The sequence below is a fragment of the Microcebus murinus genome, chromosome 13, assembly GCF_040939455.1.
Source record: "Microcebus murinus isolate Inina chromosome 13, M.murinus_Inina_mat1.0, whole genome shotgun sequence".
NCBI classification, from domain to species: Eukaryota; Metazoa; Chordata; class Mammalia; order Primates; family Cheirogaleidae; genus Microcebus; species Microcebus murinus.
Window position 1 is genome coordinate 4,492,849 of NC_134116.1, and position 20,036 is coordinate 4,512,884.

Genomic DNA, 20,036 nt, shown 5'->3' on the forward strand with positions numbered 1-20,036 from the left:
GGTGTGTGTGTGTGGTGCGTGTGTGGTGTGTGTGTGTGGTGCGTGTGTGTGGTGCGTGTGTGGTGCGTGTGTGTGGTGCGTGTGTGGTGTGTGTGTGTGGTGTGTGTGGTGTGTGTGGTGTGTGTGTGTGGCGCGTGTGTGTGGTGTGTGTGTGGTGTGTGTGTGTGGTGCGTGTGTGTGGTGCGTGTGTGGTGTGTGTGGTGTGTGTGTGTGTGGTGTGTGTGTGTGGTGTGTGTGTGTGGTGCGTGTGTGTGGTGTGTGTGTGTGGTGTGTGTGGTGTGTGTGTGGTGTGTGTGGTGTGTGTGTGGTGTGTGTGGTGTGCGTGTGGTGCGTGTGTGTGGTGTGTGTGGTGTGCGTGTGGTGTGTGTGGTGTGTGTGGTGTGTGTGGTGTGTGTGGTGTGTGTGGTGTGCGTGTGGTGTGTGTGTGTGGTGTGCGTGTGGTGTGCGTGTGTGTGGTGTGCCTGTGCGTGTGGTGTGTGCACATGCCCATGTGTGTGCATGGTACACTGAACTCTAATTACAAAAATTCTCTCCTCTTTAGTCCCCGTGCCCCTTTTTCTCCTGGGACGTGATTCTCTCTCATCTTCCTTCCCAGCGTCTTTGTCTCAGTCATTTGCACTGACGCTTTTGCTGCTCTCCAAGTCATCAGCTGCTTTCTTAGGAAAGCAGAGTGCGGCCACAGTGCAATGCGGTGGCTTTTCCCATAATCCCAGCACTTTGGGAGGCTGAGGCGGGAGGATCACTGGAGCCCAAGAGTTCGCGGCTACAGTGAGTGATGACCGTATTGCAGCATTCCAGCCTGAATGACAGAGCAAGATCCTGTCTCTAAAAAATAAAAATAAATAAATGTTCAAAAATTAAAAGTAAAAGCAAAGTGCCGGAGAGAATAGTGGTTAAGAGCAAGAGCGTGGCTTTCAGCCCTGTCTTTGCCACTTGGGTCCACGTAAGCGATCTAAGGCCGACAGTGACCCCGAGCCAGTGTCCTCAGCAGTGAGACGGAGGTGACAAAGAGGACCTTGCTGAGATGCCACAGCAACGTGACGTCATTGTCCCAGGACCTGCCTCATAGTGAGTGCTCCGCAACTTGTCTTCATTGTTAAATGCGGCGCATATCTACCCGCCTGTCGTTCTTGCTTTCTCTGTCCTTTTACTTCATTCTTCACTGTCCTGCATCTTCGCCCCTACTTCTCCAGTTTAGACTCTGAGAAGAAACATTGGAATCAGAAATCTAAGAAAGGGAAATGTCACGCACGATTCCTTTACATCTTAAAAAGTGGGCTTAAAAAATGTGCTGGTCTGAATCTGCCCGGTCAGTGCTCGCTGCGCCCAAGCTGGGGCCTGCGTGCATTAGTGATGACACTGTATTCTGTGGAATTTATCCCGAAAGTACTGTTGATAGAATCTTAGAAGGAAGTGCAATAATTGTTCAACAAGAATGTTGGAAACTTTATAGAAAGTAATATATATTTTTGAAACTACAGAAAGAGAAAAAAAAAATGTGCACTTATTCATCCATTCAAACCCTGGGGTTTGAGTTGTTTTCAAATAACAGCAGAGTTCTTCCGTTATCAATGCAAGGGGGGGCGGGGAGTGCTAGTTGTAACGTCTAAGCTGAACAGATATCCATTAATTTTACAGTCTGTGCACAAAGCACCAAATCAAGAACTAAAAATGAATTCTTCCTAAATTATCTGCACCTGGGATTTACCTGTTCCCAGCCTCACTGTGGAGCACACGGGAGGTTCCCGGAAGGCGCAGGAGCAGGGCTCAGGGCAGAGGCCCGTGAATCAGCGCGGGCGTCCAGAAACCAAACTGGCTGTGTTGCCGTCACCGACAGGCCTCAGCTGCTTGGCAAAGAAGTTGTCCAGGAAATTCAAATGTCACTCAAACTATGAGACCGAAGTTAGCTGTAGACGCAGTCTGATCCTTCAGCAGACAACTCCAGGGCTATGTCTCTTGCACTGGTCAACAGTTTTCTCCTTGTGCTCAAAATTCGTCTAAGCTCTGGGGTCTCACTAGGTGCCATGACCAATTCAGGGGCTACAGTAACATGTGACTTGGCCCCTCAACTCCAGGGGCTGGGGGACCTGGGACAGTGCGGAGCGCACCGCACAGCGAGGCAGCGCGGCGAGCCGGGCGGGGGGGGGGGGGGGGGGCCGGGCCGGGCGGGAGGCCGGGGCGGGAGGCCGGGGAGGGAGGCCGTCCGGGCAGAGCCAGCTGGAGTGGCGGGAGGCAGTGGGCGGTGGCCGCGCCCACAGAGCCCCTGGCTGCTCACAGCCCCTGCTGCTTGCTCTGCGCCCCGGCGCGCCCCGCTCCCGCCCCCAGAAGCAGGGAAGCCGAAGGAGTGTTGGCGCAGAGAAGCGGAACGTGCGGATGGCCGCGGGCCGCGGAGGCTCGGGCCAAATCGGAATAAACGGCCGCGCAGCGCGCTCCACCTGCTTCGCGTCCCTCCACGTCCCCAGGGCTCTGCAGTTGCAGCAGGTGTTTTCTCCCCCTTTTACAGACGCAGGAACTGCAGTTCAGAAAGACCAAACGCCTCGTTGAGGCCACTGCGCGGGAGGCGAGCGAGGACGCGATGCCGCCGAGGGCCGGGGCCCTGCACCGGGCGGGCGGGCGGGAGGGCGCGGGCCCTGCACCGGCGGGCGGGCGGGAGGGCCGGGGCCCTGCACCGGGCGGGCGGGCGGGAGGGCCGGGGCCCTGCACCGGCGGGCGGGCGGGAGGGCGGGAGGGCCGGGGCCCTGCACCGGGCGGGCGGGCAGGCCGGGACCCTGCACCGGGCGGGCGGGCGGGCGGGCGGGAGGGCGCGGGCCCTGCACCGGCGGGCGGGCGGGAGGGCGGGAGGGCGCGGGCCCTGCACCGGCGGGCGGGCGGGCGGGAGGGCGGGAGGGCGCGGGCCCTGCACCGGCGGGCGGGCGGGAGGGCGGGAGGGCCGGGGCCCTGCACCGGGCGGGCGGGCGGGAGGGCGCGGGCCCTGCACCGGGCGGGCGGGCGGGCGGGAGGGCGCGGCTGCCGCAGAAACGGCGACGGGGGAGGAAGTCGCTTCGTGCCCTCTCTGCGTTATCCTTCCATTCCATTATTTTTTTATTTGTCACAGGTGCCAGAAAATGCCTCGACATGAGAAGTGACAACCAGAGCTTCTTGGGGAATCCCCCTCAACACTTCATCCTCCTGGGTGTTTCGGACAGGCCATGGCTGGAGCTGCCTCTCTTTGTGGTCCTCCTAGTGTTCTACATTCTGGCCATGTTAGGGAACATTGCCATCATCCTGGTGTCCCGGCTGGATCCCCACCTGCAAAGCCCCATGTACATCTTCCTCAGCCACCTGTCCTTCCTGGACCTCTGTTACACGGCCACCACGGTCCCTCAGATGCTAGTCAACATGGGCAGCTCCAAGAAGACCATCAGCTACGGCGGCTGCACAGTGCAGTATGCAATTTTCCACTGGCTGGGATGCACTGAGTGCGTGGTCTTGGCCGCCATGGCCCTGGACCGCTACGTGGCCATCTGTGAGCCCCTCCGGTACGCTGCTGTCATGCACCGCGCCCTCTGCCAGCAGCTCGTGGCGGCGGCCTGGCTCAGCGGCTTCGGCAACTCCCTTGTTCAGGTAGCCCTGACAGTGCAATTGCCTTTCTGTGGGCGGCAGGTGCTGAATAACTTCTTCTGTGAGGTGCCAGCCATGATCAAGTTGTCGTGTGCCGACACGGCTGTGAATGACACCACGCTGGCTGTGCTGGTGGCCTTCTTTGTGCTGGTCCCACTAGCTCTCATCATTCTCTCCTACGGGTTTATCACCCGTGCTGTGCTCAGGATCCAGTCGTCCAAGGGACGGCGCAAGGCCTTTGGCACGTGTTCCTCCCACCTGGTGGTGGTCTCCCTTTTCTACCTGCCTGCCATCTACATGTACCTGCAGCCCCCTTCTAGCTACTCCCAAGAGCAGGGCAAGTTCATCTCCCTCTTCTACTCCATAATCACCCCGACCCTCAACCCCTTCATCTACACCCTGAGGAATAAAGACGTGAAGGGAGCTCTGAGAAGACTCCTGGCAAAAATCTGGATGCTCTTCAGAAGATGAAGATCTGAGACGTGCCGCCCCCACTGCTAGGGAGCACTGAGCAAGGGTGCCATGTGCTTGAGCACCTTTCTCCTCAGAAGTAATAACCAAACAGCGAGGAGCTAGCACTTGGAGAGATAGTAAAGCCTCAACAATTCCCACCGAGAACATCTCACTTCCTGTGTAGTCACAACACCTAAAATCCTCCATCTACAAATAAAACCAATTCTTCAAGTATAATTCTAAGAGACCATATGTTTCAAAATTGTTTAAACAGACCCAATATTCAGTAAGTATTTGTTGAATTATTTAATTTCTAATTTCCTGATTCTTTCCCCTTTTCCTCTTCCTATAGTTCTTCTATTTTTCTCCCATTTGTCTTTTTCAGGTTTCTTTCTTCCTTTTCCATTACTCCTAAGTGTATATAACATGAAACTGAAACATAATCTTATTTAACTTATAATAAATGCATGTTCTTCACCATAGATTTAAATATTCATAAATTTTATATGACTCTTTTTTAAAATTCCAAGAATGAAGTGGACTGCTTTCTTTTTCCTGTGATCTTAGGCGATGCTTTTTTTCCCCCTTATAGTTCAAGTTTTCTTCTCTAGAAAATGTTCCCACCATTAACTGGGAACTAGTACAAGCATATCTATCGTGGATATTTTAGACTCAATATTAGGTTCCATGGGTATAAAAACAGCATAACCTCTTACCTAAAAAAAAGCATATACTCTAGTTGAGAACACAAGCTACACAAATACAATCAGAGTTAAGGACAATAAAATCTTAAATAACAAGTTCCAAGTAATGGTTATTGCAAGCATTTGTAGAAGGCTTCCAAGATGCAGGCACTATATGAAGTGTATTTATGCACACCCTCATGTTTAATACTCAAATAACCCCATGATGTAATCACTTTTATGATTCCCCCTTTCATACAAGAATTTGATTAGTAGAGAGGTTGTGATAACTTGACCAAGGCCATTCATCTAGTGACAAAGGGAACTGAGATTAGTAACGTCTGCACTGGCTCCCCCTTTAGTAGAATGGAGCTGTAATGCTAGCTAGCACCTTCTATTTGCATTTTGGGGGTTTTTTTTGGTTCTAGATTCATTTACATATAATTTATTTGTTTTTATCCTCCTACCTTATATATGCCAAACATTAACATAACCAACCATAGCAAACAAAATTATAAATGTATAAAAATTAGAACCAAAAAGATTGAGGAAGTCTTTCTGAAAGTAAAGACAAAAAGGAATTATGAATCGCAAAGCTATAGGATTTGACTGCTTTGTCAGCTGCTGCTTGTAAACCCTTCTGTTGGGAGTCCTAAAGTCAGCCTGCCAAGCTGCAGAAGACAGAAACACTCCATCTAGTTTTCTTCCTTTGTGCCTAAAAGCTATCCTAGTAACCCTTCTTCACTTTGGCAACAGAATGAAATGCGGAAATGCCTTGCACTTCAGAGGCAGCCCCTGACTCCCGTTTTCCATACCTTCAGAGCCAGCCCGTCATACCCCTCAGGGACATCAACATCAGTCCAGCAGCCCTCGCTTCTCAGAGGCTGGGTTTTAATTCCATGGGCTCCTCTTCCAAATGTCCAAGCTGTAATAAATCCAGCCTAGTGCTTGGTGAAGTCACTACTTCCATGAAACCCACGTGGTTGTTTTTTTTTTTTTTTTTTGCTCTCTCTCTTTTCAGATAGCTAATCCCTAATTAGCAATTTATCATGCTAAATTCCCTTTGTCAAAACAACCTATCTGGTTTCTATTATATGACTTGACTATACCTGATAAACCTGTATATTATTTAGATGTTGATATCACTATTCCCAATTACCAAAGAGTATGACTCTTAGCTGAAATCTCCCTAATTAGAGTATGTAGCATAGTTCAAAGCTCAGAAAGATACTTAATGAAAATAAATTAACAATAACAGAGACATTATTAACCTGATATTTGAAGCCTCAATGATAATAATGCCTAAAATTTACTTACATGTCTCTTAAGGTAATTCCGAATACTGCTAAACAATATAACACAAGGTTTGAAAACAGACACTGTTTGTCTTTTCATAGTCAAAGAGCAACTATTTAATACTCTTTCTTTCCTAAGTCAAACCCAGACCCCCCCATTCCAAACACTAACTGAGTGTCCAATAATTCAATGTAGTTCTGACACTAACTCCTGGAGTTGGCACAGATCCCACAGGTGTACGGGCTTCAGTCCCACCAAAATTCCACACTTCAGACCCTAGCCACAAGTCTTGAGGACCCCCACACTTCTGACTGATTTGGTCATAAATTTGGTATTTTCCACAAACCACCCTTCAAGTTTGATCATTCACTAAAATGACTCAGACTCAATGAAAGCAATGTACTTACAATTAATTTTTTAGTATAAAGAATACAACCTAAAAAGAGTGAAATGCAAGAAATGTATAGGGCAATGTCTGGTGGGCAGGTATATGGGGGAAATGCTGAGTGTACATGCAGAGATTTTAGCTGGGGTTTCACTGCACTCATGCATGATTGCATGACTCACCGGCCCACGATTAGACTCGGGCTCCAGCCACCTTCCCCTCCCCAGAGGTTAGGAGACGGGGCTGAAAGTTCCAACCCCCAGTCACCTGCTTGGTCTTTCTGCTGTGGCCAGCTGCTCCCTGGAAACTAGTCAAGGGTCCACCATGAGTCACGTTTGCATAAACTCGGGTATGGTAAACGGTGTTTTTACGAGTAACCAAAGACACTCCTATCACTCAGGAAATTCCAAGAGTTTTCGATACTCTGTGTCACGCACCAGGGCAGACACTGTCTCCAGTGGTCTTGTCTTAACCACTGCAGTACCCTGAAGTAAAGACAGCCAGACGGAGGGTGGGGAGAGGATCTCGCCACAGGGACCCAGCACTCCACTGTACAGTCGCCAGGTGAGCGAAAGCTGCTGTTGACGTGCAGCCTGCTGCACTGGCAACGCAGGGGAGAGGGGAGAGGGAGGCAACGGCCCATCCTCCGACTCGTAGGCCATGAAGCTTCAGTGAGCACCTATCTCAGATGCCTCTGCTGAGCAAAAGGTCAAACCCATAGTAAGGAGCTCCAATTAAATCCCAGGAACTCCAAGGTCTCCAAACAATAAATGCATTTCAGACAGAAATGGTCTTTGTGCGGGAGCTCTCAGCTGTCCTGGGCTTAGCCCTCCAACAAGCCGGACGACTCCGGGTTCCTTCAGTTCCTTCCAGCCCTATCTCTAAGCTTCCACTAGGCACAGAGGGGAAGGAAATGCCTAACACAAATTTTCTCAAGGGTCTTGGCAGAGCTGAGGTCTCAAAAGCCTCCTCGGGCTGCAGCTGCTTAGCTTTGTGGCTGCCCTTTTGCTCCAGTTGGAAGTGAAGGGGTCCTGGCTTAGGGCACACTCAGTGGGACTGCTGCCTTCCCAGAAGGTCTTCAATGCCAGAACTTGGGAGATGTCACCTCCTTCTTGCTTGACTATGATGTTTAATGTTGAGAAAAAGAAAGCAAAATAAAAAATTTAAAAAAGTCAAACAATTCCATCACTGACACTTTATGCTGTTCCCAATACCTGAAGATTTTCTTCACTTCATAGAAAAATAAGTCATGGGCATCAATTGGCCATTTATCATGTGCCTAGACTGCAAAGACCTCCTGTGAGATTATAAGAACTTAAAGTGTCCCACATGAGGTAGGAATAGAAGCCAGGTTTATTTAGGAAGACAAAATGGCAAGCTTCTAGTGTAGAGCCAGAAGGAAGTGTTTCAAATTAGCGTTTAAGTGAAACAAAGCTGGGGCAAGCTGCCACCAACACTGCTGGGGTGCATGTTCTAGAGAGCCGAGCTCCTGCTATAACAAGAGGAAGGAGACCCAGGCCAGGCATGGCCGGGGACACCAGGCCAGGTCTCTGTGGGAGCCCCAGCACCACTCTGGGATAAAAGAAACCCACATCTGAACATCACAACTGTGAGACTTGGTCTAGTTGGACAGATCTGATTTTCTCGAAACTCCTCGTGTCACCCACCTCAACCTGTCTCCATGCAGTTAATGGCAATTGTACTTCCAAATGTCCAGGCAATTGGTCACTTTCTGGACCTATTCAGTTTGGTCTGTGTCCCTATCTTTGCACCAACATCCCCAGGTTGTGATTCTTTGGCTTCATAACACATTGTAATATCCAGTAAGGAAAGTCCTCGTGGCTTTTTTTCTCCTTTAAAAGTGTCCCTACCTTTTTATCCACCACACTCCTTATCACTTTCAAACATACAGTATGATTTTTCTTCATAATTTTATTTAGTGCTTTCTGGTCCTCATAAGATATACATCCCATAATGATAGAGGATTTTGTGGGTTTTGTCTGTTTGTTTTGTCCCATGCTGCATCTAAAGCAGTGCCTGGCAAATGTAAATTCTTATCAAATGAGTGACTAAATTCAGATCCCGGGCAGCAACTTTTTAGCTGCAGGACTGAAGACACATTACTCACTGTGCCTCAGCTCATGGATCTATGTTTCGTGAGACATGGCTAGTAATGGCAGTCACCTCACCTGTCAATTTTGAGTCAGGCGATTCACGCAGAGTGCTTGATACAGTACTTGTTGTGCAGGATCTAGTGCAGCAGAAACAACAAAAGCCTTTAAAAGTTAAAAAGAAAGGAGCTAGTAGTTAGTGAGTACCTTCTGTGCTTTGCAATCTTTATTTCTAAAAATCACTAAATGTGTATTTTTGTAACCTCTGTTTTACATATATAAAAGAGTACTATTTAGAGAGCTGTGCTAATCAAGATTACACAGCAAATATGAGTCTCTACAGGGGCAGGCCCACCACTTCCACTGAGCTCAGATATTTCAAAGGGAGAATGACTTTCTGAGAATGGGTAAAATCTCTTGTTTAAAATACTGCCTCCTGGGTCAATGTCAGAGCAACATATCGAAAGATGTCAAAGCTGGGTGTGGGGATCTGCTTGATTAAAGGTTTCCTTAAACATGGAAGACCACTGCCTGGCTCCCTGAGGCCCCCTGCTGGGCAAGCGACTTACTCCAGTCCCCCTGGGGGGTCACTGGAAGGTGTGGTAGATTAGGTCAAGAAAAGCATAGAAGACATCACAATAGACAAAGAGGAAACACAGCTCGAGAAAGTAAGACAGGAGGAAGATAATTTAGAAGATAAAAAGCACAGGACCTTTGTAGACAATAATGCTAAGTGAAGTGTAAACTTAATAATGTGTCAAGGTTCACATAGAGGTAAGTCAGTGGAAACACCAAAAGCAAATACTGGTTAATACATTTTAGATCATTGCTCTTATCTCCATGGATATAATTCAGTGTCATCCTTTTCCAAATTAATAATAGTAGCTATTCCTCAGGTAAATATCATCACATTATGGAAAGGGAATAGTTTAAAGCAGTATTTACCTTTGGAAAACATCACAGTTGGTAACTTACCACACTATATCCATAAAAAAGAATAAAAATCTAAGTTAAATAATAATCTATATAGTGACATCAGCAAGATGGCAGAATAGGAAGAACTAGTTCCTCTTTCCTCCCACAGAGATGCCAATTCAACAACAACACATAGAGTATGTAGAGCAATTATTTTTGTGAGAAACAGGAAACCAGTTATGAGACTCTTGCATCACATGTAAGTGTAGAACCAGCCACATCCAAGCCAGTAGAAAAATACATGGCACCCTCTCACAATAATCTCTCTTCCAGGCGTAACATCAAGCAAGTGGGAGGAAACCCATAGCTTTTGGCTTATCCCTAGGGAGGAAAGAGAAGACTGAACCACATGCTCAACATTCTGAATTGAGAGAGGGCGTGCCCAAGAATTTGGCTTCTGTCTTGCCTGTCATGGAACACTGATAGGGCCTGGCATACTCTAAAATGTCCCATGGGACAGCTGACAGAGGCTGAACCAGCTTGGTGGTCTCTCCCTCAGGGGGAAAGATAAGAGTGGAGCCTTTGTCCAGCTTTATGAGGGGCTTCCTAAGGGACATGTCTTATTTCATTTGGTTTGGAGTATGGATGGGAACTGACATACCCTAGACGCCTAGGGGCTGCTGAGGGAAAAAAAGAGCTGGGCAGCATGCTACTGCTTCAGAGGACTTTTGGTGCCAGAGGAATTAATGCCAGAGGAAGTGAGAAAGTATGAATCCCTTAAAAAAAGAAACCAGCAAATTCCTCTAATTAGGAGTCTACATTTATGAGTCCAGAGATGACACATCCACAAGAAAAGAATTGAAAGTCCCCCAGGATCTCTAGTCAGGCTGATTGGTAAAGGTGTCCAAAGTGAGTTCATAAAGACTGGGAGCAACGGCTTTTTTCTCCAAGTGCATGGATACCAATACACAGTTACAAGGAACCTGAAGAAATGGGGGGAAACGGCCCAATCAAAGTGGAAACAAACCCTCCAGAAATCAAACCCTAAAGGAAAGGAAGTATAAAAATTATCTAACAAACATTTCAAAATAACTGTCACAGAAATATTCAACAAACACAGAGAAACAATGCATTAAAAAATTGAGAGATTCAAAAAAGATATTAAAAATATAAAAAAGAACAAAATTTTGGAGCTAAAGAATGCAATAACTGAAATAAAAAAATTATTGGGGGCATTCAAAAGCAGACTTCATCAAGCAAAGAAAGAATCAGTAAACTTGAAGATAAAATTGTTTAAACAGAGGAGTAAAAAGAATGAAAAACAATGAACAAAGCCTAAGGTACTTTTGGGACACCAGAAAAAAACCTATATGAGCATTATAAAATTAATAAAAAGAAGAGAGAGAAAGTGCTGGAAGCCTTATTTAAAAAAAAATAGCCAAAACTTCCAAAATCTGGAGAAGGAAATGGACATTCATATTCAAGAAGCCCAGTGGACCTCAGCTACAATTAATCTCAAAAACTCCACACCTAGACATATTGTAATCAAACTGTCAAAATTCAAAGACAAAAAGAGAATTTTGAAAGCAGCTAGAAAGCTGCTTTGAAAGCAGCTAGTTCCCTTGTCATATACAAGGGAAGCAACTTAAGTATATACACAAATTTCTCAGCAGAAACTTTGCAGCCAGAATGATATATTCAAAGTGCTAAAGAGGGAAAAAAGTTAATCAAGATTACAATATCTGGCAAAACTGTTCTTCAGAAATAAATGAGATATAAAGACTTTCCCAGATGAACAAATGCTGAAAAAATTCATCACCACTAGATCTGCCTTATAAGAAATATTAAAAAGAGGCCTTCAAATTGAAACTAAGAGGTGCTCCACAGCAACAAAAAAGCATTTGAAAATATAAAGATTGCTGATAAAGGTAAATATATAGAAAACACAAAATATTTTAATATTTTAACTATTATATATAAATCACTTGAATTCTGGTATGGATGTTAAAAGACAAAAGTATAAAAATAATTATTACTACAAAATATGTTAATGGTTTAACAGTATTAAAAGATGTAATCTGTGACATGAAAAATTAAGTGTTGGGGAAGTAAATGTGTATAGTTTTTGCATAAAATTCAAGTTAAGTTCTATGTACTTTGAAATTGATTGTTATAACTATCAGAGGGTTCATATAAGCCCCACAATAACCAAAAAGAAAATACCTATGGAAGATACCCTCAAAAAATGAAGGATTCAATGTATATCACTACAAAAAATAAATGAAACACAAATGAAGGCAGCAAAGAGGAAAAAAGGGACAAAGGAGCTGCAAGATAGAAAGAAAACAATAATAACAAAATGACAATAGTAAGTCCTTCCCTATCAATAATTAACTGAAGTATAAATGGACCAACTATCCAATAAAAAGAAAAATAGTGTCTTAATTGGTATAAAAACAAGATGCAAATACATGTGATCTACAAAAGATTCATTTTAGAATAAGGACATACATAGGCTGAAAGCGAAATGATGAAAAAGAAATCTTATAAAAATGGTAACCAAAAGAGAGCATGGGTAACCATATTTACATTTTCAAAAAGAGACTTTAAATGAAATCTCTCACAAGAGACAAAGAAGGACATGATATAATGATAAAAGGGTCAATTCACTATAAAAATATAACAATTATAAATATATGTGCATCCAACATCAGAGTACCTAAATATACAAAACAAACATGGACAGAAGGAAGAAATAAACACCAATGCAATAGTAGAGAATTTTAGTACTCCACTTCCAATAATGGATAGAACATTTAGACAGAGGATCAATAGGAAAGAGAGTACTTAAACAGCATTATAGACCACATGGTTCATACATACAAGTACAGACTATTCCACCCAACAGCAGGAGAATCCAGTTTCTTCTCAAGTGATATAGAATATTCTCTAGGACATAGTATACATGAGGTCACCAAAAAAAAAAAACAAAAAAACTTAAGAAGATTGAACCATTCCAAATATCTTTTCTGACCACAAAGAAATAAAACTAGAAATTAATAGCCAAAGGAGGAAGTCCTAGCCAGAGCCATTAGGCAAGAGAAAGAAATAAAAGGTATCCATATTGGAAAGGGAAAAGTTAAATTGTCCCTGTTTGCAGATGACAGGATTTTATTTACACAAAACTCTGAAAAAGCTACACACACACACACACACACACACACTTTTAGAACTAATAAATGAATTCAATAAAATTGCAGTATACAAAATCAGCATATGTAAATTAGCTGCATTTTAATACATGAACAATGAACTATCTGGAAAAAGAAATAAGACAACAATCCCATTTCAATAATATCAAAAGAAATTCCTTAGAAATAAACTTAATCAGATAAAAGACTTATTCACTGAAAATTATAAAATTCTGATTAAAGAAAATAAATCAGGCACAAATAATTCGAAATGTATTTCATATTCATGGATTAGAAGAAGTAATAGTGTTTAAATGTCCATGCTACCAAAAGCAATCTATGGATTCAATGCAATCCCTACCAAAATTCCAATGACATTTTTCACAGAAATAGAAAAACAATTCTAAAATTCACAAGGAACCACAAAAGACTCTGAATATACAAAGCAATCTTGAGCAAAAAGAACAAACCTGGAGGCATCACATTTACTTCAAAATATGCTACAATACTTTAGTATTCAAAACAGCATGGTACTGGCATAGAAACAAACACATAGGTCAATGGGAAAAAAATAAGAGAGCCCAGAAATATATCCACACATTTATGGTTCATTGATTTTTGACAAAGGTGACAAGAAGACAATACAGGAGAAAACAAACTATTCAACAAAGTGTTCGGAAAACTGTATATCCACGTGCAGAAGAATGAATCTAGACCCTTATCTCATACCATACACAAAAATCAAAAATGGAGCTTCAAGTTTTAAAGATGTATCTTTTAAAGACATAAAAGTTTCAGGACCTGAAACTTTAAAACTACTAGAAGAAAACATAGGAGAAAAACTCTATGACACTGGTCTGGGCAAGAATTTTTTGGATACGACCCCAAAAGTGTAGACAACAAAAGCAAAAATGGACAAGTGGGATTGCATTGAACTAAAAAGTTTCTGCACAGCAAACCAATCAGAGTAAAGAGACAACCTAAGGAAGAGGAAAAAATATTTGCAAGCCACACATCCAATAATGGGTTAATATCCAAAATATATAAGGAATTCAAGCAACTCAACAACAACAAGAAAAACCACAAATTACCCAATTACAAAATGGGCAAACACCTAAATAGACATTTCTCAAAAGAAGACATAAAAATGGCCAATGGATATATGAAAAAAAAATGCTCAACATCATTAATTGTTAGGAAAATGCAAATTAAAACTACAATAAGATGTCACTTCACATGTGTTAGAATGACTATAATCAAAAATATAAAAGATAAATGTTGGTGAGGATTTGGAGAAAATGGAACTCTTGTACACTGTTAGTGGAAATGTAAGTTAGTACAACCATTATGGAAAATAAGTATGGAAGTTCCTCAAAAAATTAAAAATGGAACTACCAGATAATCCAGCAATTCCACTACTGGATATATACCCAAATGAAATAAAATCACTATGTTGAAGAGATACCTGCATGCTTGTGTTCATTGCAGCATTATTTACAATAACCAAGATATGGAAGCAACCTGAGTGTCCATCAATGGATAAAGAAAACATGGTATATATACAAAATGGAATACCATTCTGCCTTTCAAAAAAGGAAATCCTATTATTTGAGGCAACATGGGTGAACCTGGACTACATTATGATAAGTGAAATACATCTGATGCAAAGAGACAAATATTGCATAATCCCACTCATATATGGAATTTTGAAAAATTGATCTCATAGAAGAGAGCAGAATGATGGCACCAGGGGCTGAGGGCAGGGGTATGGGAAAGATGTTAGTCAGAGGGCACAAAGTTTCAGTTAGACAGGAAAAGTAAGTTTTGTGAGATCTATTACACAACATAGTAAATATAGTTATTTTTTTTATTTGTATAGAGCTATGGAGTAAAAGTATAATTTTTTTTTTGAGACAGAGTTTCACTTCGTTGCCCAGGCTAGAGTGAGTGCCGTGGCATCAGCCTAGCTCACAGCAACCTCAAACTCCTGGGCTCAAGTGATCCTACTGCCTCAGCCATAGTTAACATGATGCAGTACAAAGCCATGGAACAGAGGAAAAGAAGAACAAGGGAGATGAAATGAAAAAAAGTACCTGCTTATTTGCCATCTCCTAAAGTTTGGAAATCCAAGATAAGAGAGGAGTGTGCCCTGTTTACTGCCGAAATAATGACAGACAGCATGGCCAGGTCTTCTGTGTTGATTTGGGGAGGCTATAACAGAAAGAAATATCAGTGTGCACATGAGTACAGTTCAGTTACAGGAGAATATAGAAAATTACACTTATGCCAATCTGCAGGGTAGCATGGAAATTTGAATAAGCAATATAAAGAAGTTTGTCCGGGCATGATGGCTCACTCTTATAATCCCAGCACTTTTGGAGGCTGAGGTGGAAGGATCACTTGAGCCCCGTAGTTTGAGGCTACAGTGAGCTATGATCGTGCCATTGCACTCCTGCCTGGGTGACAGAGTGAGACCCTGACTCAAAAATTAAATAAATAAATAAATAAATAAAATAGAACTACCAGATGATCTAGCAACCCCATTCCTAAGTATATATCCAAAGGAACTAACTAAGATAAGTATGTCAAAGACATACATGTTCATTGTGACATTATTCACAGTAGCCAAAGTATGGAATCAACCTAAATGTCCATCAATGGAAGAATGAATCAAGAAAGTACAGTATATATACACCATGCAACACCATCCAGCCATTAAAAAGAGGAAATCCTGTCATTTGTGAAACCATGGATGAACCTGGAGGACATTATGCTAAGTCAAATAAGCCAGGTGCAGAGAGACAAATACCACATTATCTCACCTATATGTGGAATCTAAAAAAGTCAAACTCACAGAAGCAAAAAGTAGGATAGTGGTTACCAGAGACTGGAAGGCCAGGGAGATGTTGCTCAACGAATACAAAATTTCAATTAGACAGGAGGAATAAGTTCAGGAGATCTGTCATAGAACACAGTGACTATAATTAGGAACAATGTATTATATACGTGAAAATCACTATGAGAGTAGATTTTAAATGTTCTCACCACAAAATATAATTATGTGAGGTAATACATATGTTAATTAGCTTCATTTAACATTCTACACTGTATACATATTTCAAAAAATCACATTGTAAATCATAAATATGTGCAATTTTTATTTTTCAACTTTTAAAAAGTAATAAATGTGTTTAAATGTGGAAATATTCAGATGACACCACTTCAATTAAGGTAATCAAAGAAAACCTCTCTGAAGGAGCTGAACTAAAAAAAGGACGATCAAGTCTTATGAGGAAGACTGAGAGACACTATTTCACAATTAAACAACAGCAACATTTATGGGCCATAAAAAAGGCTTTGCCAGACAAGCAAAGTTTCAGAGAATTCACCAAGACAAGACCAGTCCTACAAGAAGTACTCAAAACAGTGTTACGCACAGAGCACCATAATAAAAACTCACGAATATAAAAACAACCAAAACCCAAAGATTAAAGGCCAGATATTACAATGGCTCAAGAGAGAAATCAAAGCAACAACATCCAACCCAACAGAATGAACAGTAATCTACCTTACCTATAAGTTCTCTCAATAACTGTGAATGGCTTAAACTCTCCACTCAAGAGACATAGGCTGGCTGAATGGATAAGAAAATACAGGCCAAGTATATGCAGTCTTCAGGAAACACATCTAACCTGCAAGGATGCATATAGGCTAAAAGTAAAAGGGTGGAGATCAATATTTCAGGCAAGTGGAGGCCAAAAGAAGGCTGGTGTGGCAGTTCTAATTTCGACGATTTAGTTTTTAAACCAACAAAAGTAGTGAAAGACAAAGAGGGCCATTATATAATGGTGAAGGGCTCACTTCAACAAGAAGAGATAACAATTTTAAATATATATGCACCAAACTTAGGTGCACCCAGTTTCATAAAGCAAACCTTACTGGATCTAAACAAATGGATTAATAGCAACTCCATAATCACCAGAGATTTCAACACCCCACTGACAGCACAAGACAGATCCTCCAAACAGAAAATTAATAAAGAAATAATGAACTTAAACAAAACCCTGGAACAATTGGGTCTGACTGACATCTATAGGACATTCTACCCCAAATCCACTGAATATACGTTCTTCTCATCAGCTCTTGGGACATTCTCTAAGATTGACCATATCCTAGGACACAAAGTAAATCTCAAGAAATTTAAAAAAATAGAAATCAAACCATGTACCTTCTCAGATCACAGTGGAATAAAACTAGAAGTCAACCCTAACAGAAACTCACATTTCTACACAAAAACGTGGAAATTAAACAACCTCCGACTAAATGATTACTTCATAAATGAAGAAATCAAGATGGAAATAAAAAAATTCTATGAAGAAAACGACAATGGAGAGACAAGTTATCAACTCCTCTGGGACACAGCTAAAGCAGTTCTGAGAGGAAAGTTTATCTCCATAAATGCCTATAACCAAAACTCAAAAAGATCACATATAGACATTCTAATGAAACGACTCAAAGAGCTGGAAAAAGAAGAACAGACCAACCCCAAACCCAGCAGAAGAAGTGAAATCAACAAGATCAAATCAGAACTAAACGAAATTGAAAACAGGGAAGCTATTCAGGAGATTAATAAAACAAAAAGTTGGTTCTTTGAAAAAATAAACAAAATTGACACACCATTGGCTAAGCTAACGAAAAGCAGAAAAGAGAAATCTCTAATAAGCTCCATCAGAAATAAAAAAGGAGATATCACGACTGATCTCAAAGAGATACAAGATATAATTTATGAATACTACAAAAATCTTTATGCACACAAACTGGAAAATGTGGAGGAAATGGACAAATTTCTAGAAACACACAGCCTCCCTAGGCTCAACCAGGAAGAAATAGATTCCCTGAACAGACCAATCTCAACAGCTGAAATAGAAACAGCAATTAAAAATCTCCCTAAAAAGAAAAGTCCCGGTCCAGATGGCTTCACACCCGAATTTTACCACACTTACAAAGAAGAACTAGTACCTATCTTGCAGAAACTATTCCACAACATCGAGAAGAACGGAAACCTCCCCGACACCTTTTATGAAGCGAATATTACTCTGATACCAAAACCAGGAAAGGATGCAACAAAAAAATAAAACTACAGACCAATATCCCTAATGAATATAGATGCAAAAATTTTCAACAAAATCTTAGCTAACCGAATCCAGACGCTTATCAAAAAAATAATCCATCACGACCAAGTGGGCTTCATCCCAGGGATGCAGGGATGGTTCAACATACGTAAATCTATAAATCCAATTCACCACATAAACAGAAGCAAAAACAAAGACTACATGATTCTTTCAATAGATGCAGAAAAAGCTTTTGACAAAATTCAACACCCTTTCTTGATACGAACACTTAAGAAAATAGGCATAGAAGGGACATACCTAAAAATGATACAAGCCATATATGACAGACCCATAGCCAACATCATACTGAATGGGGAAAAATTGAAAGCATTCCCACTTAGAACTGGAACCAGACAAGGCTGCCCACTATCTCCACTTCTGTTCAACATAGTGCTGGAAGTCTTGGCTACAGCAATCAGACAGGAAAATGGAATCAAAAGTATCCAAATAGGGGCAGAAGAGATCAAACTTTCACTGTTTGCTGATGATATGATATTGTATCTAGAAAACCCCAAAGATTCAACCAAGAAACTCCTGGAACTGATCAATGAATTTAGTAAAGTCTCAGGATACAAAATCAATACACAGAAATCAGAGGCATTCATATACGCCAACAACAATCTAATTGAGAACCAAATCAAAGACTCAATTCCCTTCACAATAGCAACAAAGAAATTAAAGTACCTAGGAATATACTTAACCAAGGAGGTGAAAGACCTCTACAGGGAGAACTATGAAACACTGAGGAAGGAAATAGCAGAGCATGTAAACAGATGGAAATCCATACCATGTTCGTGGATCGGCAGACTCAACATCATCAAAATGTCTATACTACCCTAACTGATCTACAGATTCAATGCAATACCTATTAAAATCCCATCAGCATTCTTCACAGATATAGAAAAAATAATTTTACGCTTCGTATGGAACCAAAGAAGACCCCGAATATCAAAAGCAATTCTAGGCAACAAAAACAAAATGGGAGGCATTAATATGCCAGATATCAAACTATTCTACAAAGCTGTAGTCATTAAATCAATATGGTATTGGCACAAAAATAGGAATATGGACCAGTGGAACAGATGTGAGAATCCTGATATAAAACCATCCTCATATAGCCATCTAATCTTTGACAAAGCAGACAAAAACATACGCTGGGGAAAAGAATCCCTTTTCAATAAATGGTGCTGGGGAAACTGGATAGCCACCTGTAGAAGGCTAAAACAGGACCCACACCTTTCACCTCTCACAAAAATCAACTCACGCTGGATAACAGACTTAAACCTAAGGTATGAAACTATTAGAACTCTAGAGGAAAATGTTGGAAACACTCTCCTAGACATCGGCCTGGGCAAAGAGTTTATGAAGAAGTCCCCAAAGGCAATCACAGTAGCAACAAAAATAAATAAATGGGACATGATCAAACTACAAAGCTTCTGCACAGCCAAAGAAATAGTCATGAAAGTAAACAGACAACCTACAGAATGGGAGAAAATTTTTGCATCCTATGCATCCGATAAGGGACTGATAACTAGAATATACTTAGAACTCACGAAAATCAGGAAGAAAAAATCAAATAACCCCATTGAAAAATGGGCAAAGGACTTGAACAGAAACTTTTCTAAAGAAGACAGAAGAATGGCCAACAAACATATGAAGAAATGCTCAACATCTCTAATCATCAGGGAAATGCAAATAAAAACCACAATGAGATATCACTTAACCCCAGTGAGAATGGCCTTTATCAAAAATCTCCAAACAATAAATGCTGGCGTGGTTGCGGAGAGAGAGGAACACTCCTACACTGCTGGTGGGACTGCAAACTAGTTCAACCTCTGTGGAAAGCAATATGGAGATACCTTAAAGCAATACAAGTGAATCTACCATTTGATCCAGCAATCCCATTGCTGGGCATCTACCCAAAAGATCCAATGACACTCTACAAAAAAGACACCTGCACTCAAATGTTTATAGCAGCACAATCCATAATTGCAAGGCTGTGGAAACAGCCCAAGTGCCCATCAATCCAAGAATGGATTAATAAAATGTGGTATATGTATACCATGGAGTACTATTCAGCTCTAAGAAACAATGATGACATAGCACATCTTATATTTTCCTGGTTAGAGCTGGAACCCATACTATTAAGTGAAGTATCCCAAGAATGGAAAAACAAGCACCACATATACTCACCAGCAAATTGGTATTAACTGAGCAGCACCTAAGTGGAC

At 41.8% G+C, this 20,036-nt stretch overlaps 2 protein-coding genes across 3 annotated transcripts in view; one reads left to right on the forward strand and one right to left on the reverse strand.

Annotated features, from left to right (window-relative positions):
- Window positions 1-3,113: 3,113 nt before the first annotated feature.
- On the forward strand, window positions 3,114-4,087 carry OR2B11 (olfactory receptor family 2 subfamily B member 11). Its single transcript, XM_020290233.2, has one exon. The coding sequence runs from the start codon at window positions 3,115-3,117 to the stop codon at window positions 4,069-4,071; it is 957 nt and encodes a 318-aa protein (XP_020145822.2). The 5' UTR covers window position 3,114; the 3' UTR covers window positions 4,072-4,087.
- A 79-nt stretch (window positions 4,088-4,166) lies between these two features.
- The window catches only part of NLRP3 (NLR family pyrin domain containing 3), a 69,134-nt gene continuing 53,264 nt past the window's right edge, over window positions 4,167-20,036 (reverse strand). The window contains exons 8-9 of one of the 2 annotated variants that reach the window (XR_012922407.1): window positions 14,728-14,845; window positions 4,167-8,693 (exon numbers count right to left, since the gene is read on the reverse strand). Coding sequence is in view for 1 of the 2 variants with exons in the window: in XM_076009271.1 (XP_075865386.1) it covers window positions 14,788-14,845 (58 nt within the window). In the remaining variant the exon portion in view is untranslated. Of the gene's footprint in view, window positions 8,694-14,695; window positions 14,846-20,036 lie in introns of those variants that run through there. The other variant, XM_076009271.1, reaches the window with a different exon arrangement.

Coding starts and splice junctions, on each gene's coding strand:
- OR2B11 (XM_020290233.2), top strand. CDS start 3,115: ATGAGAAGTGACAACCAGAGCTTCTTGGGGAATCCCCCTCAACACTTC.